The following is an 11,499-nucleotide window of genomic DNA, read 5'->3' on the forward strand; positions in this document are numbered from 1 at the left end:
TGCACTTGTGGTTAGACCTAAACTGCATTTCGTTGCCTTGTACCTGTACCTGTGTAATGACAATAAAGTTGAATCTAATCTAATCTAATCTAATCTAATCTAATCTAATCTAATCTAATCTAATCTAATCTAATCTAACCACGTCTCCATAAAGCACATGATACTAGCGTCTCTGTACCTCCTTTGGAAACGGGTTAGGTTATTTATTCAATACCTCTGTTCCGGGGAGAAATAACTTTGAGGAGGTTTTATTTTGATTTTAAAATGTTTTAACTTTAGAAACTACTTATCAGTCAAAGTGACCTTTGTTATATTAGGGATTAACTTTTGAAGGGTTATTTTTATAAAGTTTAAAAGGAACTGTGGAGGTTGGATTAGGTCAAGGGTTAGGATGTTACACTTTGTTAAGTGTTTTTGTTTAGAATTTGGATAGTAATGTAGGTAACTCTGTCCAGAGAGCAGAGGTAGCTGGTGTGTTTGCACTCAGATAACCAACGAGCCTGTCTAGGCTGAATCTGGTCAGAGTCATTTAAGTATTGTATTAAAGGGTAAAAGTACTTGTAATTTGTTTTTTATGTTAAGGGTTTGAAATTGGACATATATATTTTTATTTTATTATTTTATTTTTTTGTTTTGGTATAATGTTATTTGGGAGGAAAAATAAAGGATTTATGTTGAAGGAGTTTAATATTGATAAATAAAGGTTTATCCTCCTCCTCACCTCTCCTCTCTCTCTATTTTTCCTCTCTCTCTCTCTTGGTGGGCTTCCGGCGGTCTCTCTCTCTCTCTCTCTCTTCTACGCTCTCTCTCTGTCTATCTCTCTCTCTCTCTCTCTCTCTCTCTCTCTCTCTCCTTCCGTCTCTCTCTCGTCTCCTTTTTTCCATTTTTACCGGTTAGTGGTAGGGTTGAACAAAGGCACGTCCGGAGTCACGGACAAAGGGATCTCCTCTTGCAGCATAAAAAAGTGCTGAAAGTAGCAGAAAACTAAGCACTAAAATCCCAAAAGTTGGCTTCTTCAGTGCACATACGTTCAGAATACCCGATCCGGTATTCACTAATATAAAAACAATCCAAAGAATACTATAAAGAGGAGAAAGTAGGAAAAGAAAGGATACAGCCGATGTGACTGGCTGCTGCCTGCACAGCGCCATCTTGTACATGTATTACTATTTTAATCTAACTTTATTTTCCATTTCTTGAAGCACAACAGCACAGCTTAAAGGCAATAATTATTCACAACATGAATGAAAATTAAAACACAAGCTCAGAATTAAGTAAACTACATAGAACAAAGACCACATCATATTTTTCCCAGGAAAAATATTTTTTCTGTATTTATTGCTGTTTATTGTAACCGTAAGCTGCAGAAAATACAAGCCTTTACTCCCGTTGGCTCCTACTCAGGGGTGGACTTAGCCATTTTGGGGCCCTAGGCAAACTTTTTGAAGCCCCCCCTCCCCTACAAGTCTGCCCTGAGTGAAAGATTCTGTAGGGCTTCTTGCTGCGATACTTAGACACTAGTATGTCTAGCAGAGCCCCCTGTGAGAAGGAGCTTTAACTCCTACCTCGGGGAGAGCTCTGAACACGTCCCGAGGGAGGCGGGGGACATTGAGTCTGAGTGGACCATGTTCCGCACCTCTATTGTTGAGCCGGCTAGTTGTGGCTGTGGCCGCAAGGTTGTTGGTGCATGTCGAGGCGGCAACACTCAAACACGCTGGTGGACACCAGTGGAGAGAGAAGCTGTCGAGTTGGAGGAGTCCTATCAGGCTTTATTGGCCTGTGGGACTCCGGAAGCAGCTGATGTGTACCAATAAAAATACAAAACTTTATCAGAATGAGAATAATGCTGTTTAATGGTTGGTGACGATATTTTTCTTGTCTTTATGACATTAGCCACACTGACTTTTTGAGCCGGTATCTTTTATTCTGGTAACAAAATTTGCTAAAGAAGCACCAAACAAACACTTTTTATCACAATGTCCGCCCCTTTTTGGAGCTACAAAACTCAGCCATACTCTGTAGTATAAAAACCAGTTCTTGGATCCAACATGCTGTTAGTTTCCTCTGCTTTTTCCTCGCTTGGTCTCCACTGTCAAAGGACTCTCCTGTTTGTTCAGGGCAGCTCCAACATGTTGTACTCCTCTAGGATTCGCTGAGTCCGTGTGTGCACCACCGACAGGGCGTGGATGATTATGCGCAGCACGGGCGTGGCCTCCTCCTGCTTCTGCACACACACCAGCTGCAGGAAGTACTCCCTGTCAGGAAGAAGGGGGAAGACGATCTCTGCAGCCTGACGGAGCACCCAGGGATGATGGGGGGCCAACGCTACCCGATAGGCGTCTCTGGGCAATCAAGATGGGTAAATGTGAGATAACTCCGACCTCAGTGAACACATTCAACGTGACATATTACAGCATCCTATTACTTATTCAACAAATACTAATAACAAAGGAAAACTCCATAGTCGTTCATCTCAGTATGGGTGGCTGTCTCATTCTTCTTTCCAAAGTTCCCTCAAAGTAAACAGATTGTTTCTTCTCAATCCTCTTAAGCATTTCAAGCAAGTTAATGTCTGGACTTTGACTGGACTGTTGCACAATCTTGATTCCCTTCCTTTTCAGCCATGATGTTTTAGGTTTGCTGCTACTTTTGCACTGAACTACGTTGGTATACAGGGGAGCTCATCAACAGCTCAGCTGTGGATGTGGTCAGCAGCACCAAGTTCCTGGGGGTGCACATCAGGGACAACCTCACCTGGTCTGTGAACACCATGTCACTGGTGAAGAGGGCACAGAAACGACTGTACTTCCTGAGGAGGATGAGAAAAGCCCACCTGCCCCCGCCCATCCTCAAGACCTTCTACAGAAGCACCATAGAGAGCATTCTGACCAGCTGTCTCTCTGTGTGGTGTGGAGGCTGCAGTGCCTCCGACTGGAAGAACGTGAGGAGAGTGGTGAGGACAGCAGAAGGGATCATCGGGGCTCCTCTTCCCTCCATCAAGGACCTTTCATCACAGCGCTGCATGTCCTGAGCCCGTAACATCATTGGGGACCCCTCACACCCCCACCATGGACTGTTCTCCCTGCTGCCTTCTGGGAAAAAGTTCCGCAACTTCTGCTGCAGGTCCACCAGGTTCTGCAAAAGCTTTTTCCCTGTCGCCATCAGACTGTTGAACTGCTGGAACTGCTGAAGCCACAAAAGGGACTCTAAACAGCTGAAGCCGCAAAATGCAAAATGGACTCTGTACCACATGCGCATATTGCACATTTGCACATATGCCATCAGACCGTTGAACTGCTGAAGCGAAAAATGGACACTGTAATTTACTGCAATTTACCGTGATTTTCCAAGCTGTATGCAAACGAAATTTCGTTCTGGGCGCACCCTGTGCATACAGAATGACAAATAAAGTTGTCTAAGTCTGAGAGTTTATGACTTCAAGGTGCTCAGTTCTTGTGGCCTCAGAACAAGCCAAACCCTTTATGGTGCTCTGCATTGTTGCCAAGCATCTCTGGTTTGGTCTCATCTGTCCATAGGACATTGTCCCTGAGGTCTTCTGGTTTAAATAAAGCCATGTTCACTGTAGACTTTGTTCTCCATCCCTTCCAGTACTGTCATAACCAAATAATCCTCATTGCTGAACGTCTGGACTCAGATTGTGAAGAAACGACTATAACTGTGTAAAATATTGTTCCCTGTTTTTATTGAAACTTGATCTGAACAGCTGTGTTACCTGCTGAGCTCTCCCGGAGTTTTGTATCGTCCCCCAGAGTCTGGTCCTTCGGACAAACCCTCTAGCATCATCTTCAGCCAGAGCAGGGACCGATGCAGCCGCAGGAGAGTTCTGCAGCCGGAGTCTGTACGGTACGAGAAGTTGACCCGGCCCTCTTTCAGCTCCACCTCCACCATGGAGCGGACCGATCGATACGCCTTTGAAGGAAATGTGTTAAAAAACGTGTCAGGTAGTTTGATCTGGTCTTGACATGTTAAAGACAAGGACATAAGTTCTCACCCCAGTGTTTAACCCAAATGCTGCTGGATTTTGTAGTCCAGAGGAACCGGCTGATTTCCCATTAAACTCTGAACTGTGCTTCAGGGACAGCTCTCGGATCAGTTCTGTCTTCTCTCTAACTTTCTGAGAAAAAAAACTGACCATCGTTCCTAGAGACTCCATGAAACTGAGGATGAAAAAGTAAATTATTCAATGTTTAGACTAAACCGCTTATTAACCGAAGCTCACAACTACGAACTGCAGTGACAAGCTAGCTAGCCACTGCCAAAGCTACGCAATTTCTGTCTGTGCCGTTTTAAGTAATCACAAAGAAATTTGTGTGGCCGTTTATCATCCATATATAAAAGGAAACAAGGAGGATTTGCTTTGTTTGTCTCAATAACAACCTGCACATCTTCTCCATACACTGCAGGCCTCCCAGGATACATCGGAAACTTGGAACTTGCCAGATACATTTTCCTGGAGTTACCAAGAACTTTATTGAGATACTTTTCAGACCTCTAAACAAAGGGAGCTTATTTACTTGAGTAGCTGGTCCCAGCTGAGGAGGTACGGCTCCAGCAGGATGTCCTCGCCATCTTTAGCCAGGCTGGACCTGAGGTAATGTAGCAGCTTCCCGGCCTGAAACGACTGTCCAGGGCATTCTTTTATGAAGGGCGCGTCTTCTTCTGACTCCGCCCATCCACCCACGATGAGTGGGTGTGGTGGCTAAAAAAAACATTAACAGTTATTCAAAAGGCAATGTTTATTATGTTCTTTAAATTGCTACAGGACTCTGGTTCTATTTTTGCTTGTGTAGTACTTTATGATTTACAACAGTGGACAAAAAAGTAATGTAATGTGATCTTTTTGGTAGGCCTTAATAGAGACTGGTGAAACAAAGTTTGTCCTCTTTTTTCACTAAAATCTTTCAGATCACCAATCAATTTTTATTATCAGAGAATAAATCAATTGTTACTATCATGATTTATTGACAGGAAAAACTATCAAAACCTGCTCTGAACTATGTGAAATAGCAACCGCTCCCTAAACTTTAGAACTGGTTGTTCCATCATCTTAGGAGTATTTTACGTCACTGTGGAGGAAATTTGGTCCAGTTTCCCTGGAGAACAGTTTTTACTGGAGTGTTTATGAGCATGAACGGCCTAGTTAAAGTCTTGCCACAGCAGCGCAATCAGATTGAAGTCAAGACTTTGATGAGACCATGGAAGTAGGGGCATACAAAGTGGCATTTTCTGGTGTGCCGTGGATCATTGTCCTGATGGAGTAACTCAGGGGAACTTGAGCTGGAGGTCAGGAACTGATTGTTGAACATTATGATGTTCTGCTAGTAATCAGAATCCATGGTTCCATCAGTTCTAACAATTTACTCCAGTTCCTAAGAAGCAAAGCAGTCTCAGGCGATCACGCTACCACTGCTGTGTTTGAACGTTGTTATGATGTTGTTTTTCTGAAACTTCCTGTCAGTTTTACACCAGACGGTGGACATGCTGGAGATGGACCATGTCCAAAAGTTTCCACTTTAGTCTCAACAGTCATCAGCACATCTTCCCCAAGGTGGTGAGGGGCATCAAGCTTTTTCTTGGTAAATGTGAGATGAGCCTTTATGTTCTATAGGATCAGCATGAGTTCTGGCTCGGGAGCTCTGCAATGGAGGACACTTTTTCCTTTTTTATAATCATGACATCAGACCTTAACTGAGACAGTGAGGCCTGCAGAGCTTTAGATGTTCTGGGTTCTTCTTGAACCCCTAGATGAGTAGTTTGTGAGCTCTTAGTGTAATTTTGGTAGGTCGGCCACTGGCGGTTCTCCATGGTGTCAGGGTTCTCTGCTTTCGTGCTCTCTACTCTACTTCACAGGTGGCTGCAGTTGAACAGGTGGGCGTGGCCCGCACTTGCGGCTCATTATGGAACCATCATCTCTGGCTTAAAAGGAGTGCACAGACAGCTGGAAGACGCCAGAGTGTTACCCCGTCGTGGTATGCCTAGGCCCCTGATCTGCCTCCCGAGCTTCGTACCTGTGAGTTTTGGAAACCCAGTTTTTGGACTAATCCTGTCTCCTGTCTTCTCCAGTTTTGTCATGTTTTGGATTTACTCACCTGTGTTGGCTCCGTGCTCTGAGGACCAGTCATCCGAATCCCTGCCGCTCAGATTTTGCTCTGGCACTTCCCCTCATACTCCCTTGGTGGTACCAAGCCGGTTGTGAGACCCCTTCCCTGGATTTACCCGGTTCTTCAGTCACACTCCGGTTCTTCCAGCTGCTCCTCCTGCCTGCCGTCGCATTGGTGCTGTTCGGGCCCCCGCCTGCATTACATCTGCCAGCCCTCCTGTCACTCAGCCACAACCTTCCATCAGAGAGTTACGGTTACAGAGTTCCTTTTTCACTCATCCCCCCCGGACAGGTCTCCCCATCCAAACGGTAAGCAGCGCCGCTTCTGGAACATTTCCCCCTGGTTCGATCCTCTGTAACATATCCTCTTTATTCCCGCAGTTGTTCCAGCTCTGACATTCAGACCTCTCCTGTTGCACACAGCGTGTGCTTCCCCCTTTGTTGAGCCTTTAATAAACATGTTTAACTGTTCCTGCTGCCGTCTGTGTCTGTATGTGGGCCAAACACTTAAAAAACATGACACATGGTTCCATTATGGTCCTCTCTGTGGTTCTCTGGAATCCCAAAGCAATAAACGGTCTTTATAAGCATTTCCAGACTAATGGATGTCAGGGACTTTCTTGAGATTCTGTATGTTCTTTCAGATCTTTTAACCCCTGGTGGGTTTCATTACTTTTACACATGGGCTTTTGCTTGTTCGGACAGCAGTTTTTCCTGTTACAAGTAGAATCCTCATTTGGGACTGCTTTTTGTATTTATGAGGGTTATTTGTTTACAACAATGAGATTGGATGATCTGAAACATTTTAAGTGCAGCACAAACAGAAACCTGTGAAACTCTTTTAAGCAGGAAAGCCTTTGGTCACAGTTCTGTATCTGTTACTACTTGGGAGCGCATTCATTTATATCTCTGTGTGTGTGTTTGTTAGTCATACCGTGTGGCTGTAGTGAGTCCAACATGGCTGCCACACTGAGCCGCAGTCTCTTTGTTCACCCTGAGCTGAGAACAAACAAGAGGAAATCTAATGACTGGTTACCTAAAACAAAATAAACGTCATTAAGCAGTTATATGTGAACCTGGCTGGACATTTATAAAATTAACAATTTAACAAACCAAGTTTGTGCAACTGAACATGTTTAGATTCCTCAAGGATAATTTGTGGTGATAAAGCAGAAAAAAAGTTAAGATTTGTTCTGTAATTGTAACTTTAAATTCAGAAAGAGCATACAGAGACTTCAAGCCTCTCAGCTCTTTCTAAATCTGAGGCTTAGAAAATAATTTGAAACTCCTCTTCATCACCTGAGGCTAAACGTTTCCAGGCTGAGTTGTGTATTTGTATCACATTTTTACTGAGGTCAGAGCTGATGTTCTGATCTGCGAAGCTCAGCCGCCAAGGAGTAATTTGTTTTAAAGAGCTGATGGGTATCGGATCCCTCAAAGATTTTGTTTTGTGGGCAAAAGGAACTCATTCATTCAGCACCTTTATTTGCAAAGGTTAGCTCCTTTAAGACTTAATTCTCATTTCAAAAGACACCTGTTGAAGCTGTCATAAGGTGTCTCTAAAATCAGATGGAGTCTGGTTTGGCAACCCAAGGTTCTCATCTTTGATTCTTGATGATGAGGTGGTTCTGTTGGCATCTTGAAGCCATAACCTTCTGGATCCACTTGGCAGGCTTGTGGTCAGAAATTAGGTTGTCAGGATGAGTCTGGGCTCTTTTGTTAATGTTCTGAATCCGACAGCAGTGGGTCACTTCATCCAGGTTGGTGGTTGTACTCTGTCTCAGGGGGAGGATTCACCCACAGCTCCTTTTACTTGTGGAGTTCCTCAGGGATCCATCCTAGGACCCGTCTTATTTTCCTTACATATGTTACCCCAAGGGTCTAATTTTTTTTAGAAAATCAAAAAATTATTTTCAATGCACTCCTGATGTTCCAAAATAGCTCTTCTGTCAACAATCTCAACATTGTCTTCCACAGATCCTTTAAATTCACAAAGCAAATTAGTTAAGTTGTCAAGACAAGCTCTTTTTAAGCTACAGCTTCTTGCTAAAGTAAAGCCTTATCTTGTTTCTAGGGAAAGGTTGATTCAAGTTTCTATATCAACTCTCCTAGATTATTGCAGTTCCCTTTATGTGGGTTGAGGTCAGTCATCCTTTTACCGCTAGCAGCTTCAACAAGATGCTGCTGCTAGCCTGAACAACAAGATGGAGACATGTAACTCCAGCTCTGCCTTCCCTCCACTGGCTTCCTGTTTGTAAGAGAACTGATTTGAACTTTTACTTCTGGTCTTTAAGTGTTTAAAATAACAGCCCTAAAGCTGGGGCATAATCTACTGATCCGTATGACAGCTGCTCAAAGTGCTGCACTTTGGTGCAACTTGTTTGTTATAAAGGGTTTTATAATAAAGTTGACATTGAGTGGTTCAGGTATCTGGGTCTCTGGTGTGATGGTACGGTGAGGAGGGAGGTAGATAGAAGGATTGGGTCTTTGCTCCAATGAGGATTTTCCTCTGGTTGGTGGTGAGGAGAAAGGAGCTGCGCAGAAAAACTAAGGTCTACAATTTCCTGTCCGTCTATGTTCCTGTCCTGTTTGGCTCACGTCCAACAGACAAATGCAGTTTGTGGGATATTTTATGCTGCAAATAGTTTATTTTGAAAGAAAAAATACTATTCTGCCTACGTTTGACTTATTTATCCAGCGAGGCTGCTTTACACATGCCTGCAGTTCAGCGATCTCTATTACAGTTACTTCCACTGGTCCATTAGGGGCATCCCAGTTAAACTATAAATTTATAAACTATATCAGGTTCTATCGCCTCACTTTTGGCACAGCACAAACATGCACCATAACACCACCCTCCTCTCTCACCCTACCAAGACAAAAAGGAGCCTCTGCTACTCATCCACTGAGGTGTACTCATCAATATTAAAGCTAATTGTTCCTGATTAGGACAATTAAGATAACTTTAAAGTCAGAGTGTAGCCTATCCATCTTGTCAGTTGATGCAAAGTTTTTTTCTATAAAGATTTGTAGTTAATCACACCTGTGTGAGAGCAAGTATTCAGACTGACCATCAGCAGCAGAATTGCCCCACGTGTTCCTGAGGACATTTTTTGTTGGTTCAGCTGATTTTATTTTTCAAGTAATCAGTTAAAGAATAAGAAAATCTGATATAAAAATAGCAATAAGTCTATGTTATGAAGCGTTATAAGCGTTCAGTCATTTTGTCATGCAGCTCTTTGGAATGCTGCAGGATTTTATTCCAGGTCTTGATACTGAACCTGTTGGCCATCTCCGTTTCTCTGGATCGGGTGGGTTGTGCGCCTGATCAGCGTGGCTCCTCATCGCCTCCTATGTGAGGTGCTCTTAGCTCTTCCTCCTGGAGCCAGACCCCAGAGCTGAACCTGAAACTCGAGGGCCTCTACAGTATAACTCTTCAAACCAAACACCATGGTTTCCCTTCTGGACCCGTTTCTTTAGCTTGCTAACATCAGAACAACATAAGATTTTATTGATGTAAAATAACCTTGGTACCTGGTTTTACTTTTATTAAAAGGTCCGTTCAATGTTAGGGTTCACGTTTAAGTTCGCTTTTATTATGAAAAACAGGATCTTTAAAAGGTTGTACTAAATTTATCAGGATTATATTGTTTTTTCCTATTATTTTTTGTCTAATTCTTCACATTTTAAACGACTGAGGGTGTATTTGTGCTTAACACTATACAGCATTGGCTCAATAGAGCATTAAAGTCACATCTGATCAATAAAAACTTTGACTAAATCATAAGCGTAATCTGCAGCAGAGTACCAGAGTAAATATTAAAAAGATTGCAGTAACCCTGGGTTTCCCTTCCTCTGCTGCGTCATCGTTATCAGTAAAACTACACGTAGGTGGAGCCAACATGGCAGACCGGCCCGAGTAGCAGAGGAAACTTACGGAGCCAAAAGGAGCTGATGAAGAGGAGAAGAGCCAGTGTGGTCGACAGCAGCAGGTAGCGAAGCAGCAGCGTCCGTCTGAGGAAAACCATCACATCTACTCAGCAACCCTCGTCCTCAGCGTCCTGCCTCTGGAGTTTTAGCCGGCGCCGCACCACATGCTTCCTGCCTTCTGCAGGTACAAAACTCACACAAACACACCTCTGGGTGACCTTTGCACTTGACCTTTGTTCCCTCCGCTTACTTTATCTCACGCAAACACAAAGTCTTCCACTGTGGAATGTGGAAGATTTTTTTTATTTCTGACGTTCAGACCAGACAAACCAAACGAGGAGTGTTTAGATCAGGAGGTTTCAGAGAAGACTGCAGGTCCTGGTATCATTCAGCTTTTATAAAACTGACCATAAAGTTCAGCTTAATGTTAATAAAAACGTCCCTCAGTGTCCTTTAGTCACCAAAGGTAGTTCCTGATGTATGAATGGATGAATATTAGTATAGAAATGTACTAAATATCTTTATTTAATTTTAATCAGGAAATAAAACTATTAATTTTTTTGTCCAGATCAAGCCTCTGTGAATTGCAAATCACCCCCTCCCCCGTTTACTTGCTCTGCAACACTTCAAAGGTCTTTTATAAGTTTATTCTTAATACCAGGCAGGCTGAGCAGCTGGGAAGTCTTTAAATTGCGTAAGAAGTGGTGGGAGTCTGAGGCCAAGGCAAACTTAACAAAACAAGCGAGCGGAGAGCAGGATGCTTATTTTGCCAACAGGGATGCTATGAAAATGTTGCTGACTTCCTCTTATGATTGAAACAGAAGTAAAAATAAAACTGAATTTCCTCTTGTTTCTGTTTCAACATATAAACTGGTGTGAACACAGCAGCTATTGGCAGTAGGTCATGTGGTAAAATGACTGCTGGCCATAAATAGACCATAGGTGCGTTCACATTGGCGCCACAACATCGCCACTTTTGCCCGCTGCCACTCCAGCCTGTTCCTTCACTGCAGACTCCTGGTCTCTCCATACTGATTCTTTTGACTGAACTCGTCTCCGTAAGAACTGGTTGAGTCGTACAACTCAGGCCGACCGCAGACCGCCACTGTCAGTTTGTCTTCCATGTTGAATGAAAACTGCTTCGTCTACGCCCCACGTCACAGCTACATTCAGTTCCTGGTTGTCTTTGCATCCCTTGCAGGTTTCATGACGCTCTGGCATCGCTTTAATTGGGAAAACTGTGCTAGAATTGCCTCTGTGGCCTCGCTTAGTGACACGTCACTCCTGTGTGGCACCTGTGCATAGGGGTATCATGTAAATCTGTCGCTCGGCCTGACGCATTCGCGTTTGATGTCAATGCACCTTTAGACCGACCCAACCAACAGGAAAACAGGATGGAACTAAATACTGAAAATATCTCTAATATTTATGGTATATTGCTCAACATT

General features: G+C 43.4%; 1 protein-coding gene across 1 annotated transcript; it reads right to left on the reverse strand.

Annotated features, from left to right (window-relative positions):
* Positions 1-1,671: 1,671 nt before the first annotated feature.
* LOC105919962 (ceramide-1-phosphate transfer protein) lies at positions 1,672-10,236 on the reverse strand. The gene is made up of 6 exons (XM_036130198.1): positions 10,059-10,236; positions 7,056-7,120; positions 4,536-4,720; positions 4,013-4,178; positions 3,734-3,930; positions 1,672-2,342 (listed from the first exon to the last, which is right to left on the reverse strand). Exons 1-6 carry the CDS (start codon positions 10,147-10,149, stop codon positions 2,114-2,116), a joined length of 933 nt encoding a protein of 310 aa, XP_035986091.1. The 5' UTR covers positions 10,150-10,236; the 3' UTR covers positions 1,672-2,113.
* Positions 10,237-11,499: the final 1,263 nt, after the last annotated feature.

Source organism: Fundulus heteroclitus, unplaced genomic scaffold (genome assembly GCF_011125445.2).
Source record: "Fundulus heteroclitus isolate FHET01 unplaced genomic scaffold, MU-UCD_Fhet_4.1 scaffold_295, whole genome shotgun sequence".
NCBI lineage: Eukaryota > Metazoa > Chordata > Actinopteri > Cyprinodontiformes > Fundulidae > Fundulus > Fundulus heteroclitus.